Source organism: Xyrauchen texanus, chromosome 39 (assembly GCF_025860055.1).
Source record: "Xyrauchen texanus isolate HMW12.3.18 chromosome 39, RBS_HiC_50CHRs, whole genome shotgun sequence".
NCBI lineage: Eukaryota > Metazoa > Chordata > Actinopteri > Cypriniformes > Catostomidae > Xyrauchen > Xyrauchen texanus.
The window spans coordinates 27,291,320-27,315,085 of NC_068314.1; the positions used below are offsets into that span (position 1 = coordinate 27,291,320).

The window sequence follows — 23,766 nt, forward strand, 5'->3', positions numbered from 1 at the left end:
ACTCTATTAGCACAACATAAATATATATAAATAAATATAAATTTTCCAACATTCTTTTGATTGTCCATGTACCTAATTAAAATATTTGATGCCATGAGTGTACCTTCATTTACTATTATTTTGAATGGCCATGGAAAATGAAGCAATGTGATAACAATTTTACCTGGTTGCAAAAAGTAGTCAGTTAATTTACCTGATTAACTTTCACCTTTTGCTGACCCTTTATGCTTTTCAGAGCTAATGTTTGCTTCTAAATCACTAGCACCTCTATTAGCAACTGACACATAAGTGCAGCTTTGCATGTCATACATTCTGCTGTCATCAGCTGTCATTAGCTGCTAAGCATCTGTTTGATGCAGAACACAACACATTGGTGGAGAGACTGACAGGCAGGAATTTGGCCAATAAGTGTGCTAGAAGGCGGGACTTACAAAGACGGCTTAAAGGAATGTAAATATGCGCGCGCACACAATGAAGTATTAGACCAGATGCACATCATAATGCAACTGAATCCTGGACATTTTCGCAAATGTTGAAATCCCGGCCGGACGCTTTTTTAAGGTCCAATAAAGAGGACATGTCCGGGAAAAAGAGGACGTATGGTCACCCTAAGTCAGTACATGCTACATGTCAATTATTCCATGTACATTCCAGTTGTCAGATGTTTTAAAGACATATCAACACAAAATCCAGAACTAAAACAACATTTTCAATATAGCTTTAATTAATGTGTGATTTAATTTGGATTTTACTTGACAATTTTATTATTTTTGTTTGACCAGTAGATGGAGAGTTTATTTAGCAAAAAAAAAAAAAAAAATGAAAAGAAAAAAATATCTATAAACAAAAAGGACTTCCGCCATTTACAATCACAGTGCGGTTATCATCGTTGGCTTCACACATCTAGTTGTTTCTGGCAACAGCCGCTGATGAGAGTGGGAAATTTTACTTCTCTTTTACTACAGTGGATTGCTATATCGTTGATCATATTTGACCAAATGAATGCCGATGTGATCCGAAATTAAACATGGTTAGTTCGCAACTTTTTCAATTTCTTATATATCTTAATCAGGTTTACGATGTAGCGTCAGATAGCTGAAAGAAAGGTTAGCGAGTAAGTTTAATACTGTAATATTAATATTTCATAGAGCGAAAAGTCAGTTAGGTGACTTTATCATTTACTTTTGACGTTACTTCCCTTGCATTAATATGGTAACGAAATGACATGTAGCCTAATTGACCTGTCATGGTGGTCATTTCCACTGTACGCAAGAAATTATTTGCGATATGTGAAGAGAATTTCTATGGCTGCGCCTCAAACCCCATTTAGTCGCCTATGCAGACAGCATTAAGCGACCATTCATACTAAATGCGTATTATTGTCCGACCGCGGTGTTCTTCAACTTGTAAAAGCGCGTCTCGAGACACCTACGTTCAGAGAAAATGTGTTGCGCGTGCTGTCTTTGTAGGCAGCTCTCTAGGTTTTGAGACACAGCCACTCCTTGTTCTGGATGAGTCAAGTAGATCCCTCCTTTGTACTGTAAATGATGACATAAGTCTTATCTCTAACTCTTTGAGGATTAAGATGTCCTGACCAAATGTATTTCAGACATGGCGGGAATAGCATGGTATCAGAAAAAGGTACGCATTTCTATGTAAAAAAAAAACATTTTTGTATGTAAATATTGTGATTGTGAAGTGAAAATGGTTCAAATGTCTCTAATGATGAGCTTCCTGTCAAAGATTGGAGCTTATGATCAACAGATTTGGGAAAAATCACTGGAACAAACTGAGCTCAGGGTAATTTTGCAATTTGTTTTTACAACAAGTATGTGGTTTTTGAACACTGTGAAAAAATAATCTTGCGAAACTCTGTTCCGTATGCACAGGGCATTGGAAGCAAACCTAAAAAGACTGGCCATATCAAGCCAGACCTCATTGATATAGATTTAGTGCGAGGTGAGTTGCAATTGAAGTGTAGCGAATTAATCTTGATATTAAAAGTTTTCACATGCAATGGGCTGTTCTCAGATTAACAGAATATGGACAACCCATACCCAGTGCTCTTTTGAGCAATGAAGTGTTTTTGCCCTTTGCAGGTTCCACATTTAGCAAAGCCAAACCTGAGAGCCCTTGGACGGCTCTGACTCGCAAAGGCTTGGTCAGGGTCCTCTTTTATCCCTTTTTCTTTCCGTGGTGGATCCAAGTGACATCTAAATGCATCTCCTCTTGCATCTTGGTTCTATACTTTCTTCAAGGTATGTAGTTTTCCTGCACAGTGCACGTGGTTTGCAGTAGGTTAAGTGTACCTTTATGTTTTTTAGCATAGTTTCGCTGATCATTTTTTACATATTTCAGATTTCATTGTGAGAAATACACATGACTAGGCAGTAATGAGTAAGGGTGCCAATTCCAATGACGTGAAGTGAATTGATCTGGTTTGTGTTCATTGCAGTGGCAGGAGCTGTATTGTATTTTGAGGTACCAGCAGCCTGTGCCAGTGAGTTGGTGTGTCCATTGTGTCTCATGCTGTTGTTGGGTACAGTCCACTGCCAAATAGTGTCCACAGAATCCTCCAGAAGCCCAGATAACAGTCCTTTATCCAGTCGGGCAGCCAGCCCTGTTCGCAGGAAAAGGTTAAGCCATTGTTGTTTTATAGTTGTGGGTAACAGCCTTATCTCTGAACCATCAAGATTTGTTTTCCCTCAACATATTACCAGTACATCGTATTGTCTGCTAAGCTTGCAGTTTAATCTTTAGGATTTGGTTGACATTATACTGACATTAGACATTACTTATTATATAGAAAGTCTTTCTTAGAACATATGCTTTGGAGTATTCTGGTATCTCTGCCTACTTTTAAAAGACACCTGTGCTTTTGACATAATTATGTTTGAGTTATGTTTTAAAGGGATAGGTAACACAAAATGTAATTCTGGCATAATTTACTCGCCTTCATGTTGTTTAAAACCCGATCACTTCCTTCCATAAAATACATGAGGCTGCATTTTTAAGAATGAAAATGAAAGTGAATGGTTTCTGAGGTTGTCAGTCCCTAACTTCCTACCTAATTTCCAAAGTATACTTTAGCTTTGACGAGAAAGCTTAGCGTGAGGCCTTTCAAAGTATACTTCATTTGACTGTGCATGCATACACAGTACTTTTTGATCACTTTGGATTACTTCCAACCTAACTCTTTTATTTGAGTTTATGTTTGAGTTTAACGAGGCAGGTTACATAAGCTTGCAATTTTTGCCATTTTACAAATGGCATGCAAGTGTCGAATGGATCAGATCAGTTATATTTTAAAATCAACTTCGTTGAAACAGCCTCAAAGTTATTACTAAAATCAACTTCGTAGAAACAGCCTCAAAGTTATTACTAAAATCAACTTCGTAGAAACAGCCTCAAAGTTATTACTAAAGCAAAAGTGCATTCATTTACATTTTTGAAGCAGAGTACAAAAGCAATTCACAAAACTAAAACTAATTTGACTATGCTAATGCAATTGGATTACATTGTGAAAATGAAATGGCATGTATTTGGGCATTTTGATGGACATAACAGTTCGAATCACATAGCTAATGACAATTATCAGGTCTGTGTGTAATTTCACAACCTTCCCCATCTCCCTCTCTTCCGAAAACACTCACAAAGAGTTACCAAACATATATCGTAGGTAGGATGATTTAGAGTGACAAATTAAATAATTAAAAAAAAAGAACAATTATGGTAATCAATAAATGTATTGTCGTTGCCTTATTAACTTGTAATGTAATCCATAAAAAGTAACTGTAGGTAGATTGAGTATTTTAAAATATCATTTAATCCAATTACAGGTTCTTGATATTATCTGATTACATAATGGAGATTACATGTAATAAATTACTGCCCAGCACTAGTGGTCACAACTTTTTGAACGGCGAAATTCCCCGATAGAAGGCAGAGTAGGTGGATGCTGAGCATGTGTGAAATAAGCAAAAAAATAATAGCCAATAACAGCCTCTTTTTATACTGCACTTTATACTCTGGGAGAGTGAAGTTAAAAAGAAACAACGCTAAAATGATATCCTTGTCCATTGTGAATATTCAGTGTAGCGGTGTACGAAACACCACCCACATAGAGGTCACTACCAAACCAAGCAACCTCCTATTGGTGAGCACGGCAATTTCTCTTGTCAAAGTTCACCAAAATTGAACTCCATGTTAAATACAGGAGGGGAAAGTTCTTCACCACCGGAAGTCCATCACACAAAAGTGTGGATTGCCATTAAGATGGCTGTAGGAATTTCCTGCGGAATTTCGCCACACAAAGGTATGTGTGACTGCGCCTTTAGTATTCTGTTGTTTAGCTGCGATTACAGGAATCTTCGTGACAGGAATGGCTCAATTGTGAGTGACACCACCTTGTGGACCCACTAATTAGTGCAAAATATGCCAGATCCATGTTCAGTGCTCCAGCTCTCCTTTACGCATACACCTAGCGTTAGCGTTTGACCGAAGTATACTCTCGGCTTAAAATCCCATTTTGCCTGTCATGGAAGAAATAGAGACATGAGGGTAAGTAAATCATGACAGATTTTTCATTTTTGGGTGAACTATCCCTTTAGGTTATTTTTGGTTGTTTTGTTTTGGTAGACCGAGGAAGAGCAGAAAAGCTAAGCAATCAGAGGATGAAAGCAGTAGAGGGGGCGGGACTGTCGAACTCAGACCCTGGCAGTTTGAAGAAACCCACCAGCTCTACAGATCAGAGAAGAGACTGGTAAAATACTTATTTTTTCTATTGAATGGAACATTTCAAAGTGTCATGTACAGTCACGTTAGTGTTGACAGAGATTCTGTGTGTTGTGCAGAACTCTGATGATCTCTCCAGTGAGGAAGAGGAAGTAGATGAAGCAGAGCTGCATAGAGACAGACTCTTCTCTTCATTGCCTCACAAATACGTCCCAGCACTCAGGAATAGACTTCGCAATGTCCCCAAGAACCACCTACCACCTCAGCACCAACGTCAGGTTAAGAATGTGATACAGTTAGGAAATAGATTAGAGAGAAGAATTTTGTTCGACGGTGTGATGAAAATTAACTCTTCATTAGTTATTAGCAGAGTTATTAGCTCTAATAACATAGACGTCATGCATCATGTACAGGGAGATGGTAATGTCATGACAACAGGCACCCCAGCACTGCCACGTGAAGTCGAGCATCTACGGCCATCGGAGGGCTCACGCCCAGCCTCTGACACAGATGACATGTTATGGGAGGAGCTTCTACAGGATCCCGACTCTGCCTCTTCAGAAAGCAGTGACAGTGTGGAGGAGGAGCTTCACAGTCATAGCCACTCCCTCCCAATGTCCAACATCACTTTAACAAGTGATGAGGATGAGACCTTACCGCAGGTTGGCTGTAGTTTTGCTGTAATGCATCTCATGTGATAGTCTGTTGCTTACAATTTAGCGACTTTTTTTATTTAACTAGAAAGCTTTTCACACTGCGTGCACTAAACCTAATTCGGTGTAATTGTTTGTTTTTAAACCCTGGATTAAATGAATAGTTCACTTAAAAATGAAAATTCTTTCATCATTTACTTACCATAATACCACCCCAGATGTGGTACACATACACAAACAAAGATTTTAGAAGAATATCTCAGCACTGTAGGTCCATTTGTATAATGCAAGTCAACAAGGTCCAAAACATTGAAGCTCTAGAAGCATATAACGTAATCATAAAAGTAATCCATACAACTACAGTGGTTTAATTTATGTCTTCTGAAATGATATGATAGGTGTGGGTGAGAAACAGATAAATATTTAAGTCCTTTTTACTATAAATCTCCACAATCAGACATCCCTCCTAAGAACTCCTCTCTACTTAGTTAATTTTTGTTTTTAGCAATTCAGCTTATTTGTGCATATCGCAACCTACTGGGCAGAGAGGAGAATTTATAAGGAAAAAAGGACTTAAATATTGATCTGTTTTTCCACCCACACCAATCATATTGCTTCTGAAGACATAGATTTAAACACTGGAGTCTTATGGATTACTTTTATGCTGCCTTTTTGTGCTTTTAGGAGCTTTTGGACCTTGTTGACCTGTATTGTATGGACCTACAGATCTTAAATGTTCTTTAACAAAATCTTTGTTTGTGTTCCCCAGAAGAAAGAAAGTCATGCACATCTGGCATGCCATGAGGGTGAAATGATGAGTGAATTGTAATTTTTGGGTGAAACATATCCACTTTAAATCCTGTGTAAAGAAACATTTCATACTTCTTGAACATGTAAAAGGGGCTTATCTCTGCTTTTGTGGTGCAAACACAGTATTGCAATAGCTAGGGTATACAGTGTTAAAAAAAAAGGATGGAACGTAGAACAAGATAATTCAGGAATATGTTAAACCAGGGTTAAAAATTTAATAATGATTTCAAATGTAAACATATTTTTTGCTAGCGTTAACAACCAGTCGCAAACAACATCTATTTGAAGTTCAATAAGTTGTCCAAGAACAGTGACAAATATAGGGCTCTTACTAACTCTATTTGAATTAATCTAAAGATTCATCTCTTCATTTAGCACCAGTTTTCATGGCTGCAGGTTTGCCACCCCTCCAAAGACCGGGTCAGTTCCATTATCTGGGAGAAAGGAGAGTGTAAGAAAGCAGACATGTCTGTGCTGGAGATCAGTGGTATCATTCTTTCACGAGTAAAGACCCTCTTTATCCCCGTTGCTAGTGGTTGAACTGATTTTTTGACAAAAAAGGGAACTGTTTTACATCATTTCCACAAGCAAACAATATTCAAATCCAAAGTAAACTTTCCTCCATGCAAGCCTTTAGTCACTAACTGTTTGGAATTATACTTTTGCATTGGTATTTGCCTAGGAGGTAAGTGTCCTCGATGTTTTCAGGTGAAGGTGGTAGAACAAGGGATGGGTTATCTAATCTTTGGGAGCCTGGTCACTGCCTCACTGGCACTGCTGCCATACTGCTTCAGACTGGCTCAGATACTGGATGTTGCAAATTTCAGTTCTGTTTCACTTGAGGAACTGCCAGTAGTGGCTTTTGGGCCTCCCAGTGCCTTGTCTTATGCTTTCTTCACCATCACCACAGTGGAGAGAGCTTTCCTTACTGGACTCTTCTTCTTCATGATGTGTGTGGCTGAGAGAACATATAAACAGGTGAGAATGGATGTAATGTAATCAGATAATAGTTGCTTTGACTTCAGTTTCATTTCAGATGCTTGAAAACTCCCCCATCTTCTATTGGTCATACAAACAAACAGAAAACTCACACCCTTGGTTGAGACAGTTTTGCCAGTTTGTTCATTTTAAGAACATTTTGATGGCACCACAGAGCAACAGTTACATTTTTAGATGAAATCAACCTAAAAGATATAAATGGATTACTAATAGTTAACTCTGCATATTAAGCAAGTATACAAGAATGAATATATTATGTCCAACGGGGACTAAAAATGAAGGGCCCTATTTTAAGTGTGCTAGCGCAAAGTGTAGCGTTATGCCATAAGTCATAAGCGCAAAGTCAGAGGGCATGGCCATTAAGTTTTTTGTATTTTCGTGCAAGCCTGCGTTAAGTCTAGGCACAAGTGTGTTTGTCAAAATGACTTGTGCAACGCACTAATTGCTGGGTCAAGTTCAATTTAATTTGGAGGTTTTTCTCTGGGTATTGCAGCATCTGCGTCCTATTATTTAGTCCATTACCTCAAGCGCCAGCGATATAAACAAAAACGGCACATTCATAAGAAGTTGATAGTGTAAATGGAATGTATACCATTAATTAGAGGAATACAAAATATGGACATGCTCATTTTATATGCTTAGAAAATGTTATTTTCATCAGGGTTTTGATGAATACTCTGTTAAATTATAGGGAATGTAAGTATTATTAATAATGTTCATCTACTGACACACAAATCATGGCTAGTATTAACAGTGATTGAATCGGCACGCACTTCACTTCTACCAGACGATTTTGATTTTGAATTAATTAATTTATTTATTGAAACATGAAAAAATTAAACAAAAAATATTTTATACTTCAAATGAAATGCAAATATAATCAAAGTAACAAAATAGTAACAAAAACTTTAACCTGCACCTTTTGCAGTGACTACAAAAATCACTCTACGACAACAGGTGGAAAAATACCCTTACATTTTAGATCATAAAAATAATTGTTTTAAAAAAACATAATAATAATAGTTGAAAAATAAACCATAACCTATAGATAGTTTAATGCAAATCTTGTAAATCTTGTAAAAAGACGGCTAAACAACTCTGATCATCAGGGACATAATTTGATGTTCCACAATATTTTCAAAGTTTGGACATAAACTTTATTTCGACCTGCTGGTGGAATCTCCAAACAGCAAATATAGGAACTGAATTTGGACTTTGTGCTGAAAACAGGTGGTATTTAAACATCTTAGCGCAATGATCTATTTCTGAGGAAAATTGCAAGTTGCGATTTGCGCCACTTAATTTCCATACAATACACCCAGTGTGGGTGTATTGGATGGAAATTAAGTGGCGCAAATCGCAACTTGCAATATCGCTTTTTTTTTTATTGTTTGCTGCCTGTCTGAACAAAGGCTCTGTCATTTGCAAATGCATTAGTAATCCTTAAACACAAAATCTATATTAAGGCCATGCAGCATTTTCTGTTCTCAACAAGTGCAATGTCATCCACAGCGCCTTCTATTTGCCAAACTCTTCAGCCATCTCACATCGGCACGGAAAGCCAAAAAATCTGAGATTCCTCACTTTCGATTGAAGAAAGTACAGAATATCAAGATGTGGCTTTCACTTCGGTCATTCCTCAAGGTATTATTTTCCAGCTGACTCCTCCCACTACACTTCAGATGTATTTTTAACCTTAAACACTACTCTTAATATTTACTGGAGGAGTGAAAGCAAATGGTTTCTGGATTAACATGTTAATCCCACTTGCCTAACCAGTCCGCTTTTATCAGCACAAATGACAGTCAAAGTTTTTAAGTTTTTTTTTTTTACTGACACTGACAGCTTTGTGTATTGCTATTTAAAGAGGCCCAGTCCACATCATGTAGTGTATAGATACAGAATTTAATCATATGTTTGTGTCTTTAACAGAGGCGAGGGCCTCAGCGCTCAGTGGATGTCATTGTATCATCAATTTTCCTCTTGGCATTGTCCATTGCCTTCATCATCTGTGCCCAGGTCAGCTGTTGTTCAGCACTACAAAGGCTTTTGACACACCCTTTAGACATACAGTGGGGTTGAAAATATGAGTTCACTTCTTCATGCTGTTGAGTTCATGTTTCTGTTTAGCGTTTTTCTCATTTAAAGGAATAGTTCACCTAAAAAGAATATTCTCTAATCATTTACTCACCCTCATGCCATCCCAGATGTGTATGACTTACTTTCTTCGGCTGAATACATTAAGATTTTTGGAAGAATATCTCCACTGTGTAGGGCCACACAGTGCAATTGAATGGGATGGCATGAGGGTGAGGAAATGAGAGAATTTTCATTTTTGGGTGAACTACACTTTTATTACGGTTCATTTGTTTTCCATTTATATTATCACCAATACAATGTAAGTAAAATGTTTAATAAAACAAAAATACATGAATTTCAGAATTTTGCACAAATATCATGCACTTGAACTGGCATGGACTCAACAAGTTTGTGCAAAACCTGATGATCCATGTTGTTCCAGCAAGTTAACATGGTCAGTGTCACACTGCAGTATCTTAAATATTTCCTCTTAATTTGACATCAAAATGTTTTGTTTTACAATGTTAAAATTCCTAAAGTTATCCGTTTATTTCCAGTTTTTCATTTTAGAAGACTAGATTTCTATGTGGGCTTGATTTAAATAGCTTACTTTTTTTTTTTTAAATAAATACATCCTCACTTTACATCATCCTAATACAAAGTCCCTAAAACGTTTGCACAGTACTGTGCATATAACAATATGTTTACAGTTGAAGTTTACATACACTTTAGCCAAATACATTTAAACTCAGTTTTTCACAATTCCTGACATTTAATCATAGAAAACATTCCCTGTCTGTGGTCAGTTAGGATCACTACTTTATTTTTAGAATGTGAAATGTCAGAATAATAGTAGAGAGAATGATTTATTTCAGATTTTATTACTTTCATCTCATTCCCAGTGGGTAAGAAGTTTACATATACTTTGTTAGTATTTGGTAGCATTGCCTTTAAATTGTTTAACTTGGGTCAAATGTTTTGGGTAGCCTTCCACAAGCTTCTTAAAAATAAGATGCTGGAATTTTGGCCCATTCCTCCAGACAGAACTGGTGTAACTGAGTCAGGTTTGTAGGAGTCCTTGCTCGCACATGCTTTTTCAGTTCTGCCCACAGATTTTCTATTATATTGAGTTCAGGGCTTTGTGATGGCCACTCCAATACCTTGACTTTGTTGTCTTAAAGCCATTTTGCCACAACTTTTGAGGTATGCTTGGGGTCATTTTCTATTTGTAAGACCCATTTGCAACCGAGCTTTAACTTCCTGGCTAATGTCTTGAGATGTTGCTTCAATATATCCACTTAATTTCCCTTCCTCATGATGCCACCTATTTTGTGAGGTGCACCTGTCCCTCCTGCAGCAAAGCACCCCCACAACATGATGCTGCCACCCCCATGCCTAACGGTTGCGATGGTGTTCTTTGTCCTTCTCCCTTTTTCTTCCAAACATAATGATGGTTATTCTGGCAAAACAGTTACATTTTTATTTCATCAGACCAGAGGACATTTCTCCAAAAAGTCCCCATGTGCACTTGCAAACTGTAGTCTGGCTTTTTTATGATGGTTTTGGAGCAGTGCCTTCTTCCTTGCTGAGCAGCCTTTCAGGTTATGTCGATAAAGGACTGTGGATATAGATACTTGTCTACCTGTTTCCTCCAGCATCTTCACAAGGTTCTTTGCTGTTGTTCTAATTTGCACTTTTCGCACCACACTACATTAATCTCTAGGAGACAGAATGTGTCTCCTTCCTGAGTGGTATGATGGCTGCATGGTCCCATGGTGTTTATACTTGTGTACTATTGTTTGTACACGTTGTACCTTCAGGCATTTGGAAATGGCTCCCAAGGTTGAACCAGGTCTTTTTCTGAGGTCTTGGCTGGTTTCTTTTGATTTTACCATGATGTCAAGCAAAGAAGCACTGAGTTTTAAGGTAGACCTTCAAATAAATCCACAGGTACACCTCCAATTGACTCAAATTAGCCTATCAGAAGCTAATTGGCTAATTGCATAAAGTCTTGACATAATTTTCTGGATTTTTCTAAGATGCTTAAAGGCACAGTTAACTTAGTGTATGTAAACTTCTGACCCACTGTAATTGTGATATAGTCAATTAAAAGTGAAACAATCTGTCTGTAAACAGTTGTGGTTAAAATTACTTAAAAATTTGTGTTTAAAAGAGTTTTAATGACTTCAACCTACGTATATGTTAACTTCTGACTTCAACTCTACTTCCTTTTGTCAGAGATTTTTGTAAGAGAGGTTAGGGTAATGTAAATATAGTTTTACCTGACAGTGAATATCATTTACTCCTCATTAGAGACAATTAGATATGGGTGAGTAGGGTTGCTTATTATGTTACTTTGCTTAGTAAATCTGTATTTACAGCTTAGGGGGATGTGTCTATTTAATATTTGTGCACTGTGAAGGGAACAGAAGATAACAGGGTTGTGTTTCAGCTTTTGCACAGTCACAACACATTCCTGGACTCAGAGACCAACTGGGAGCTGATTGTCTGGTGTGCTGCTCTCGTGGTTTTCCTGCTACGCCTCGCTACCCTCGGCGTAGAGACCAACCGAAAGTATAGCAATGCTTCTGTGCTTCTAACTGAACAGGTGAGATAAAAATCTCTAAACCGCAAGAAACAAAGAGGCAGTATTGTTCAGAAACAAGTGAACTATTCACACATACACAAGCACAGATAAATGGTGTTCTATATTGCTTGCAGCTAAGCTAATTATTTGCTGTTTTTAAATGGTTCTGTTACAGATAAACTTATATCTTAAGATGGAGAAGAAACCCAACAAAAAGGATCAGCTGAATATAGTGAACAATGTGTTGAGGCTGGCCACAAAATTAATGAAAGTAAGACATTAGGAAAACATGATAAATGGGGGCCCCAACAATATTTGGACACTTTATATACTTGAAGTTCACCCAGAAAAGAAAATGATGTCAGCTTTTAATCACCTCAAGCAGTTCCAACCCCATATGACTTTCTTTATTCTGTGGAACACAAAAGGAGATGTTAGGCAGAATGTTATCCTCGGTCAGCTTTTATTGTATGGATAAAAGATCAATTAAATTGAATGATGACTACATTTATAGTATGTAATATTTACATTTGTGTTCCTTGTAAGAAGGAAAGCCCTGCGTTATTTAGGTGGGGTTTAAAAGAATAATTTACCAAAAATCATTTTCTCACCCTCATGCCATGCCAGATGTGTATTACTTTCTTTATTCTGCTGAACACACAAAAAAATATGTTTTTGGAAAATATCTCAGCTCTGTAGATCCAAGTGAATGTTGATCAGAACTTTGAAGCTTCAAAAAGCACATAAAGGCAGTATAAAATATATATATATTCATTTACATTTATGCATTTGGCACATGCTTTTATCCAAAGTGACTTTTTTTTATTCAAAGCGCACTTATTACAGGGACATTCACCCTGGAGCAACCTGCCTTGCTCAAGGACACAATGGTGGTGGCTATGGAGATCAAACCGGCAACCTTCTGCTTACCAGTTCTGTGCTTTAGCCCACTATGCCACCTCTCGGTAGGTAGCATAAAAGTAACCCATAAGACTTCAGTGGATAAATCCATATCTTCAGTAGCGAAATTATAGGTGTGTGTGGCTGCCTTTATATGCTTTTTGGAGCTTCAACTTTTGGTCACCATTCACCTGCATTGAATGGACTAACATAGCTGAGATAGTTTTCTAAAAATCCTTGTGTTTAGCAGAAGAAAGAAAGTCATACACATCTGGGATGGCATAAGGGTAAATGATGAAAGCATTTTTACTTTCTGGTGAACTATTTCTTGTGTCCAAATATTTTTAAAGCCAATGTATATCTAATAACTCTAGATGGAACCTTTTATTTGTATTGGCCATGCTCTTTTGCTGCTTTCAGGAATTGGACACTCCATTTCGTCTGTTAGGTCTGACAGTGAACCCACTTATCTACAATATCACAAGAGTGGTTATTCTGTCAGCCATCTCGGCTGCAGTCAGCGACTTATTGGGGTTCAACATCAGGGTGAGGGGAACATGTGCACTTTCTGAGGACCTGTCTGGTTTATTGTACCATTGGAATGCAGAATTCTGGATCTGGACAATCAGTTTGATCATTTATGATTAAGTCATAATTACAGTTCTACTGCCTATGTTTATCAAGCCTTTGAAGTTTCAACATCAGAGTGCAATAGTGTCCAGCCACTTTTTCAGTGGCATTGGTTCAAGAAGTATTTTACCCTTTCATTTCTCCATAGGCACTTTTCTAATTCAATATAGAGATGACCCAAACTAAACAGCTTAGAGATGAAACACAATATTACAAACTTCAACCTGAACCAAAAGAAATTACCGGTATATAAAAATTGAGGGGAAAAAAGAAAACAATTGCATAATATAAAACTATTCACATTTATTGATTATATATTTTTTAATTATATATATTATTATATATAATTATTAAGATATATACACATTCTCTTTCTTTAGGAGCTCTCTTTAGGATCCATCTGTAATGTAGTTTGGCTATTAAACCCCAAAAATGTTTCACCCAAAAATGAAAATGTGCTGATAATTTACTCACCCTCAGGCCATCTAAGATGTATCTGAGTTTCATTCTTCATCAAAACAGAATTTAAGATTTTTAGGATTTCATTTCAGGCCTCCTCCTCTAAACAATTCAAGTGAATGTACTCTTTTTTTTTTTTACGGTCCAAAATGCATATTTATGGTGCATCAAAATAATCCACACGACTCCAGTCGACAAATAAAGTTCTTCTGAACCCAAATGATTGATTATTTTGAGAAACAAAACAATACTTGTATACTTTTTAACTACAAATGTTCACTTCCGTACATCTCTGTGACGCTCACTCATGAGAACATTTACATTTATGCATTTGGCAGTCGCTTTTATCCAAAGCGACTTACAGAGCCCTTATTACAGGGTCAATCCCCCCGGTGCAACCTGCCTTGCTCAAGGACACAATGGTGGTGGCTGTGGGGATCGAACCAGCGACCTTCTGATTATCAGTTTACCAGTTATGTGGTTTAGACCACTACACCACCACCAGGATGACATAAGCTCGTTGTAGCGCATCATTGTTTACAATAGAAACTTGCACAGACCAAGTGCCGTTCACAAACCAAAATAGTCCAAAACAATTTCAAAATTATATAAAATAAAATTTATTTCCAAATAATAATAATAATAATAAAAACAATGTAAACAATGAAGCGCTTCCTGCCTCCTCCTCCACACATGACATTACCAACGAGCTTGTCATTCCTCTCATGAGCGCACGTCACAGAGATGTACAGAAGTGAACATTTGTAGTTAAAAGGTATACGAGTATTGTTTTTTTTTCTCAAAATAATCAATAACCTTTATTTGTCGACTGGAGTCATGTGGATTATTTTGATGCACCCTAAATATGCATTTTGGACCGTCAAAATGGTTGCTGACCCCTAGTGTATATAATACCGTAATAATTTTCTTTGAAAATGGATAGGCGTTTTTACTTTCCGAACCCCACTGTTGTGCTCTTTATTTTATTTTATTTACACCATACTTTTATCCTTAACACCTTGTGCACAAATGTTCTAAGCATATTGTTCAAGCTATTTTAATTAATTCACAGGATTAACAATATCTGTCATGTGTTTTTTAACAGCTGTGGAAGATCAAGCCTTGATATGATGCCATTACACTGCCAGCGTCTTAACACTGAGAGCAGAGAGAGAGACACTTATGTACAACACACCAGATGGCCAAGTTACGTAATCTTTAATAACTGTGCAAATCTACTTATCAAACTTATGCATGACTTTACCTCTGTGTTCTGTGGCAATGGCCAGACCAACCAAACCTGTGTTCAGCTCAGCTTTGGCTCTAGAATATTTCCTCAAACTTGAGTTTTAGGACCGTAAAGCACAACTACACTTGAAAATTGAATGGAGCATCCTGGATCTTTCTTGATGGACTTGCCAGTTGCTGTGATGTCATATTTCAGCAAGTGCCCTTTGTTTGCCCAATTTATGAAACATGGATTGGTGAAGTGCTGAATGGGAAATGAAATTAAGGTTTTAAGTTTTTAGAAAAGGGTACTGAAACACTGAAGCTCTGGGTTGGACCAACTTTTTTTTTACTGGCACTGTTTTAAAATAAAACTTTTGTCTAACTACAGATTTTACTAATGTGCTTTTTAATTACAATCATTATTGTATTGTACTCAACTGTAATGTAGTGGGTTACTGAGACCGAGTTCACTGACATGGATGTTTCATTCTACAGCTGGTATTAGGTAAGTAAACAGTGACAAAGCAACACACCTTCCCTCAATCGTTTGGCACACAAAAGTACAAAAGTAGAGTACAAAACTGGCTGAGGCAACAACACTGCGCAAAGGCAATGAGCCAGTGTCAATCCGGTCTGACCGGAATATGCTGATTTTAAAACACAACAATGAGGCCAAAGGGAGAACGATAAGGAAACTGTAAGATGATGCATTTTCATTTTAAGAATCTCGAGCGTTGTCTAGTGATTCTAGTGATGGCATATTACTATGATTATTAGTACATTACATAAACAAAGATCAGTGAGTACTACATAAAGAAAACATTTGTGTTCAACTAAAAGTAGCATGATATTTTTTCTGACACCCCTACAGTTATTTTGCCTAATTTTGACTCCCTACCTAGTATCCTATGTTTAGGGGTAGGGATAGGGACCAATAAGGTTAGGGCCTAAGCGAGAAGTCAGAATCTGGCTGGCAATCAGATTTCTGGACAACATTCTTAAAGGGATATTTCACCCCAAAAATGAAAAGTCTCATCATTTACTCACCCACATGCCATTCCAGATGTGTGACTTTTTTGCCTTGCTGAACACAAACGAAGATTTTTAGAACAACATCTCAACTCTGTTGGTCCATGTAATTCTAGTGAATGGTGGCGAGAACTTTGAAGCTTCAAAAAGGACATAAAGTCAGATTAAGAGTAATCCAGAAGACTCCAGTGGTTAAATCCATATCTTCAGAAGTGATAATATACTGTACGTGTAGGTGTGAAACAGATCAATATTTAAGTCAGTTTTTACAATAAATTCTCCCTGCCAAAAGTAGGCAATATGCACAAATATGAGTTGCCAAACCAAAAAAAGAAGAATGCAAAAGTGGAGATTTATAGTAAAAAAAAAAAAAAGACATAAATTCGGATCCGTTATTACCCACACCCATCATATTGCTTCAGAAGACATGGATTTAACCACTGGATTGATATGAATTACTTTCATGTTGACTTTATATGCTTATTGGACCTTCAAAGTTCTGGCCACCATTTACTTGCATTTTATGGAGTGACAGAGCTCAGATATACTTCTAAAAATCTTTGTTTGTGTTCTGCAGAAGAAAGAAAGTCATACACATCTGGGATGGCATGAGGGTGTGTAACTGATGAAATAATTTTTATTTTTGGGTGAACTATTCCTTTAAGTACTGTGTAACACACTTATAACTTTTTTGCACTAACGAAGGTTGCATAGGATTGACTTCTCTCTCTCTCTCTCTTTTTTCTTTCACTCTGCAGGTGCACTATGTTTTTACACTACACTAGGAAGAGTGAGTGATTAAGACTGTCAGATCCAGCATGTCTGCATGGCAGCAGTAGAATGGTCTGACCAGCTCTGCTGAAGCCAAGAAATCAGAGCCCAGAGTCAAAGAAAAGACATGCTGTAAGTACACACACTCATCCTTTTTGCATTCCAGATTATATTCCCATGAATCCAACAAGATGTGAGTAATGGTAAGACTAGCGGATGACAAAAACAGAGGAAACCAGAAAAAAAATGATCCTGTGATGCAGTTTTGGTGAAAGGGCTAAATATTTTGATTTCAGGATCATGTGTCTTTCCTATTTCTCAATACTGTGATATAGAGTCTGACTCAAAGAATTTACTCTGTGCGTAATCAAATCCTTAGTAGCATGTTTTAGGGTCATATAGACCACTAAACGGAGGTTCACTGTAGGTCTGCATGGAGAATAAATATACTGAGCTTTCATTTTATTGAGATTTTTATTTTTATATGCATTTTCAAATTGGAGATCATAGTCATGGCGAGTTTGTTCTACTGTTTTTCATTATTAAACTCTTAGAGTCCTGTAAGTTCTAACTATGGTATATCTCGTACAGATTCCAACACACTAAAACATACATTACAGAGCCTACAGGACATCACATAAAAGACAGCAAGGAACACATACAGCAGTGAACACAAAAAACATACATGTTCATAAAGGCACATGCAAGATATATGACGTGAGATATAAACTTTCTATCTCTGTGTCGGACAAGTATCTGTGTTGTGCTATATGTTTGTCAAGAAGATCAGTTTTCTTTATGTAGATTTTTTTGTATTTGTGTATTGGGGCTGGTTTATACCTTAATAATACTTTAAACTTTGCTTTTCATATTGTTCACACTTGCACACTTTCATATTGTCTTTATGACCACAGCATGGGCGTCCTACATGACCAACTTCCCCTATATGATCGGCCTCCCTGCCAGAGGCAAGACGTATATGTCTAAGAAATTTGATAGGCGTTCCCACCAAGGGTAAGCGGAGGTGGATAGACTGTTGCAAAATATGACATGACAGTCACTATAAATATCAGCTGTCTCCATTTGTAACCAAGCAACACATTTGAACTCAAACTGACCCCAAAAACAAAGTGTATCTCTGTAATCAAGGTCAGAGGTTCCTTAACAACTGGGAATTGAACTATAACACTCTCTGCATTCAGATTGATGTCACTGTGATGCACCATAGTACTGTTGTGTAAAAATGCAATGTGGAGATTTACCATAATATCTTGGTCTTTGTTTATAATACAGTATTCAACCTGGATGTTTACCGCAAGGAGGCAGTTAAAGCATACAAGTCATATGACTTCTTAAGACATGACAATAAGGAAGCCATGAAGATATGAAAGTAGGATTAAATATTTTGTGTTTATAATTGTTTAATTATTAATGGTTTTGACCATGTGCATGTGTTCAGTTATTTGCATATCCCTTTTTGAAGAGAAATTGTGTAATTTCGGCACACTAGCGGGCAGCGGCACCAAATGGAATTGAAAAAAATGACTGTTTGAACACTCCCTGTTTCCGTTAGTTGGACAAACATTTAGCCCCGCCCCAAACTCACCATTGGTTAAACCAATGCTGCTATGTTGGGATGGTCAAGATGCTCTAACAAAAAAAATCTGTTTTGATGGCGCCATAGAGCCACTTTTACAAGGGAATCAGTCTATAAATGTTTTTCTTATAGTTGTCGCTTCATATTAAGCTGGAATATTAGAAAGTATTTTAACAAAAAATAACACACATCACCTTTAAATATATTTATTGCCAGAGTCTGTTTTCAGATTTTGCTTTTTGTCAATTCCACACTTTCAGGGGGATTTTTTGATACTGTTAAAGGGATAGTTCATCCAAAAATGAAAATTCTCTCATCGTTTACTCACCCTCGTGTTATCCCAGGTGTGCATGACTTTCTTTCTTCAGCAGAACACATTATAAGAAATATAGAAAAATAACTTTGCTCAGTAGGTCCTTAAAATACAAGTGGATGGTGATTCGATTTTGAAGCTCCAAAAATCACAGACAGTCAGCATAAACGTCGTCCAAAGGACCCGAAGTGTATCACTTCTGAAAATATGGATTGAAACATGAGTCATGCGGATTACTTTTATGATGCCTTTATGTGCTTTTTGGAGCGTAAACATTTTGTCACCCATTTACTTACATTGTATGAACCTACAGAGCTGAAATCTTCTTCCAAAAATCATTATTTGTGTTCTGCAGTAGAAAGTAAGTCATACACATCTGGGATGGCATGAGGGGGAGTAAAAGATGAGAGAGTTTTCATTTTTGAGTGAACTATCCATTTAAGGGTGTTTGTAATCACAAGCGCGCATAATGATACATCCTTCATTAGTTACACAGTTACATGCATTTTTATGTACTATGTGTTCAAACAGTGCTCAGAGGCATTTCTTACTTATTACTTAGGGTGTATGTGAGGAGATGACCTATGAAATGATCCAGAACATATTCCCAGAGGAGTTTGCTTTACAGGATCAGGACAAATACCACTACAGATGTCCAGGAGGAGAGGTACAGCCATGTCATAACCCTGTAGTTCTGTTGGTTTTTGCTGTTACCTGGGTTCTTGCGGGTAGTCTACCAATTTCAAAAGCTGATATTTCAGCTTTACTCTATTTTTTGTCATATCAGGACCTGGTTCAGTGATTGGAGCCTGTGATTATGAAACTTGAGAGACAGGGCAATGTACTTAGTCATCTGCCATCAGGCAGTAATGAGCTGCCTAATAGCCTATTTCTTGGACAAGAGTGCAGGCAAAAGTGCACTTGCACATTAGTTTACAAAAATGCAGAAACATACACACTCTTGTTTTGAAATTGTTTCCGGCTCTTTTAAGGTTTTGTAATTTTTCTTTGTTTCATAGATGATCTTCCTTATTTGAAATGCCCCCTACATTCTGTCATGAAGCTCACTCCTGTTGCCAACAGTATGGTTGACTTGTTTCAGCAGGCTAGTTTATAATCAAACGTATATGCAAATTCTGCTTACAATTGCATATGTTTAATGACCATTTTAGTTTGCAAAATGAAGATGTTTTATCTGAATGTGGAGGCAGTGAACACGCATTGAGACCGACCACATCTGTCTCTGTGGTGTTTATTCTAAGAGCATGAAATATGAATGGTTGGATATTAAATATTCATTTCCATGTAATTGGTTCCCACATTTTTCTCTCAAAATTGGAACTCATTTAAAGCTGCACAAGCATGCTTTATTTCATGCAGTATGGTTGTTGATTTCCTAAGAGTTTTCATTTGATCGCAATATCATCATTGCACCACTGCATTGCGTATGTGCTGCCTGCTATGTTTGTCAGAAAGCTCCCAACCCCTAGTTATTCAAGCTACATTCACTTTAGTTTAATCAAACTGTCATTCAGAAGGTTTGATTAAACAATTAATTTCTTATTTATCTATTATTTTATTCTCCTCACCAGAGTGAGCTTCCACCCTCCCTTCTAGCTGTTGTAGTTGGACTTATTTGTAATGTTATTTACAAGTACTTTAAATTAAATAATGTAAATAATTATATAATTAAACAAGGGTATAATGTAACCTTGACTATGGCAGGGCGGAGGGCGGGGCCGGGACGTGATCATACACACCCGGTCTCTTATCAGGCTAATCAATCCTCCGCAGTCTGCCTTTGTCCCTCTCTGAGGTTTGATTAGCCTGATAAGGGACCGGGTGTGTATGATCACGACCCGGATCCGCCCTGCCACAAAGACATTGTGTAAATAGTTTATACATTGTATGAAATGCTTAATTTTTGATGTTCGCATTTAGTAAAATAAAGTGGGTCCCTTGATTTGTTTTGTTTGTTTGTCCCATGAAGACTAAAGCTTATGTGTGGACTATTGAAGAGTACTATTTTTGTTCACTTTTGAGATGTGTGTTAAAAGTCTCTAAAGTTGAGGTATGTGTGTGTAGGCTGTAACACAACCAGTCTCTTCCATCTCAAACCTGGGGAAAGTCAGACGAGACTCCACCCCACTGCTGCTAAGGCACACCCTAGTTACCTAGTTACACCCCCCCTCCAGTCACGACCAGGTTAAACGGCCCGCCTCTTCAGCGCCAACAACTGGCCCTGGCTGTCTCACACCCCTTCCACAACCACCCTGCTCTACCCTGACATGCCAGATGGAGCACTGCTGCTTCAGCAAAGCCAAGATAGTGTCAGAATCTAATAACGTACTGTGTTTGAAGACAAACTAAAAGGACGTGACTGACCCAGTGATCAGTGATTTCCAGACATTACTAACCCTCCTCACCCTGGCGCACGGACTTGTCCCTGAATGTACCATCCAGTACCGCTTATTGTGCTATCCTTTTGGATTCAATTTTTCAGTCTGCTTCATTCTTATCCTGTTTTTAACTCATGCACTTGTCCTTTGCTAACTGTTTATTCTGGCCTAAAGTCTATAAATTCTATGGCCTAAAGAGTGCAGCTTGCTTTCCTGTGTTGACATATTTCTGATTGAAACAGCAAGTATGAGCGTGACAAATTGAATGGCTCATTTCTTTTAGTTTACTACCGTAATAGCCTGTAGTTTACATCACTGCTGTGAACCATGATTTGCTACTTGCTGTTGCTGTTAAGTAGTAGTATTATGGGGAGGAACGTTCTCATTCCAGAGAACATTTAATGGGACAAAATCATTGAGTCCAAGATGAGTCATTAAATTTTTGGTATACAAAGACTGGGAATTTTAAATTTGTGTAAATGCTATACGTTACCTTTTTATGTATGTGATTTTCTCCCCTTTTCTCCCCAATTTGGAATGCCCAATTCCCAATGCACTCTAAAGTCCTCGTGGTGACGTAGTGAGTCGCCTCAATCCAGGTGGCGGAGGACAAATCTCAGTTGCCTCCGCGTCTTACACATTCAATCCACGCATCTTATCACGTGGCTTGTTGAGCGCATTACCATCGAGACGTAGCACATGTGGAGGCTTCACGCTATTCTCCGCGGCATCCAGGCACAACTCACCACGTGCCCCACCGAGAGCTAGAACCACATTATAGCGACCACAAGGAGGTTACCCCATGTGACTCTACCCTTCCTAGCAACCGAACAATTTGGTTCCTTAGGAGACCTGGCTGGAGTCACTCAGCACACTCTGGATTCAAACTCGCGACTCCAGGGGTGGTAGTCAGCGTCAAAACTCCCTGAGCTACCCAGGCCCCTAAACGATACTTTTGTGAACCTTTAGGAGAACACTTGCACATTGATGGCCTCAAAGCTAATAGAAATGGACCAAAAGCCACAAAACTTGATTTCATGGGGTTTTTAAATGTTGTCATGGCTCCATATTTCGTAATCAGTTTGTCCTTGTGCTTTAGTTCTCTTCTCCATATTTGTCTCTCCTCTTTCTTTCTCCTTTTTGCTCTGTTGTTCCGGTCATCCTTCTCTCTCTCTCTTTCTGTCCGCACTGTCCCTTGTGGCATGCAGTCACAATCATCAATAAAGACTTATACTCTCTCTCTTGAATGAAATTTACTCTAGATACAGTTAGATTCTTAAGATACACACAAAACAAATATATTAAACTCAAGTGCACATTTAAAACATATTTCAGTCACTTTTTAAGATGATTGCATATCAATCGTATAACAAACTGGATCTGCAAATGTTGAAACCCCCAGATCTAAAGATAAGAATTTGTAGGGGCCTTAATACTTTCTGAAGGCAATGTAAATATTTATGTATCTGTAACAGACTGGATACTTAGTGACACCAAACTGTCCATATGTTGAAGGTTTAACTTTAATTTCATCTTTTGAGGACTCCTTGTGTGCATATGCAAATGCATAATCAATGTCCAGGATTTTACTGCACAGTGTTTCAAATGACTAAAGTTCTTTTCACATGGTGCAGATGTTAAGTTGTCTTGGGTAAACACCCTCTGCACTTTAATTGTCAATGTATCTGAGCGTGTTAAACCCTGCTGCATAAAATATATGCTGTTTCACAGCAACCTAAGTGCAACTGACTTGAGATAAACAAGCATGCATTGCCCATATTTAGTGACTGCTATGTTGGCACAGTTCATATTGCACATTAAATGTGATTTTTAACAGTATTATATAATGGATACTTTTATGTGGTGATACCACACAGAATGTAAAAATGCATGACTGATTGGTTTTCAGACCTTTTGGGTATATACAAATTTTCAATGGTATTGTTTTGATATTGGTTCCAGTTACATTCAACAATTAAACTTCTGTTATGTCAGACTTCTATTAATGTGCAATTATAATTCTGCACTGTCAAAAATGCTTGTGTGTGTGTGTGTATATATATATATATATATATATATATTGGGTAAACACCCTCTATACTATATATTAGTATATGTGTGTGTATGTATATATATATATATATAGTGGTTTTTGCTGCAACAGTGGCCACCAGATGGCCAAAAAGGACCATTTTATTTGTGTCAGCAAAACAGATGCAAACTGCTATACCAATGTATAGTTTTTGTCATGTGATTGTTCCATTGGATTCATTTATTTAACACAGCATTTTAGATATAATTAACCACCACAAAGGAACTGTTCATCATGAAGTCAGTCCTTATAAATAATATTGGCTTTTATTTGAGGTCCAATAATAAGGTCCAACTTCACTTTGAGTGCTAATGTTCCAGATACCATATTATAATTTTTCTTAGCAAATTTTTCTATAATTTATTATTATTGGAGGTTGTTTCTTAATATTTTTGTATTTTAAAAAAAAAAGTATGTTTTGTAAAGTATGTAAACTTAAAGAGTTATGAAACAATAAAAATAATTTTTTGAGACAAGTTAATTT

The 23,766-nt window shown here is 37.4% G+C and overlaps 1 protein-coding gene across 10 annotated transcripts; it reads left to right on the forward strand.

Moving 5' to 3' along the window:
- Positions 1–883: 883 nt before the first annotated feature.
- On the forward strand, positions 884–23,766 carry LOC127632548 (protein PHTF1-like). 10 transcript variants are annotated; one of them, XR_007969116.1, is made up of 22 exons: positions 884–1,030; positions 1,579–1,641; positions 1,744–1,800; positions 1,890–1,959; positions 2,100–2,258; positions 2,456–2,636; positions 4,639–4,762; positions 4,854–5,012; positions 5,148–5,396; positions 6,573–6,701; positions 6,906–7,175; positions 8,709–8,840; positions 9,129–9,215; positions 11,728–11,883; positions 12,038–12,133; positions 13,183–13,308; positions 14,957–15,586; positions 16,869–17,013; positions 17,796–17,895; positions 18,175–18,271; positions 19,354–19,458; positions 21,755–23,766. XR_007969116.1 is itself a non-coding variant. In XM_052111177.1 (17 exons), exons 2-17 carry the CDS (start codon positions 1,612–1,614, stop codon positions 14,975–14,977), a joined length of 2,046 nt encoding a protein of 681 aa, XP_051967137.1. In that variant the 5' UTR covers positions 884–1,030; positions 1,579–1,611; the 3' UTR covers positions 14,978–16,163. The 10 variants fall into 10 exon arrangements, 1 of the variants encoding a protein (XP_051967137.1); XR_007969112.1 differs by having other exon boundaries at positions 20,877–23,765; XR_007969117.1 differs by lacking the exon at positions 21,755–23,766 and adding an exon at positions 19,811–20,864.

What these genes read in the sequence shown, in the direction of transcription:
- LOC127632548 (XM_052111177.1), top strand. Translation starts at nt 1,612, where the DNA reads ATGGCGGGAATAGCATGGTATCAGAAAAAG. An exon ending in GGTTCTATACTTTCTTCAAG is followed by an intron (nt 2,259 to 2,455) that starts GTATGTAGTTTT and finishes TGTTCATTGCAG; the next exon opens with TGGCAGGAGCTGTATTGTAT. An exon ending in CACCTCAGCACCAACGTCAG is followed by an intron (nt 5,013 to 5,147) that starts GTTAAGAATGTG and finishes CATCATGTACAG; the next exon opens with GGAGATGGTAATGTCATGAC.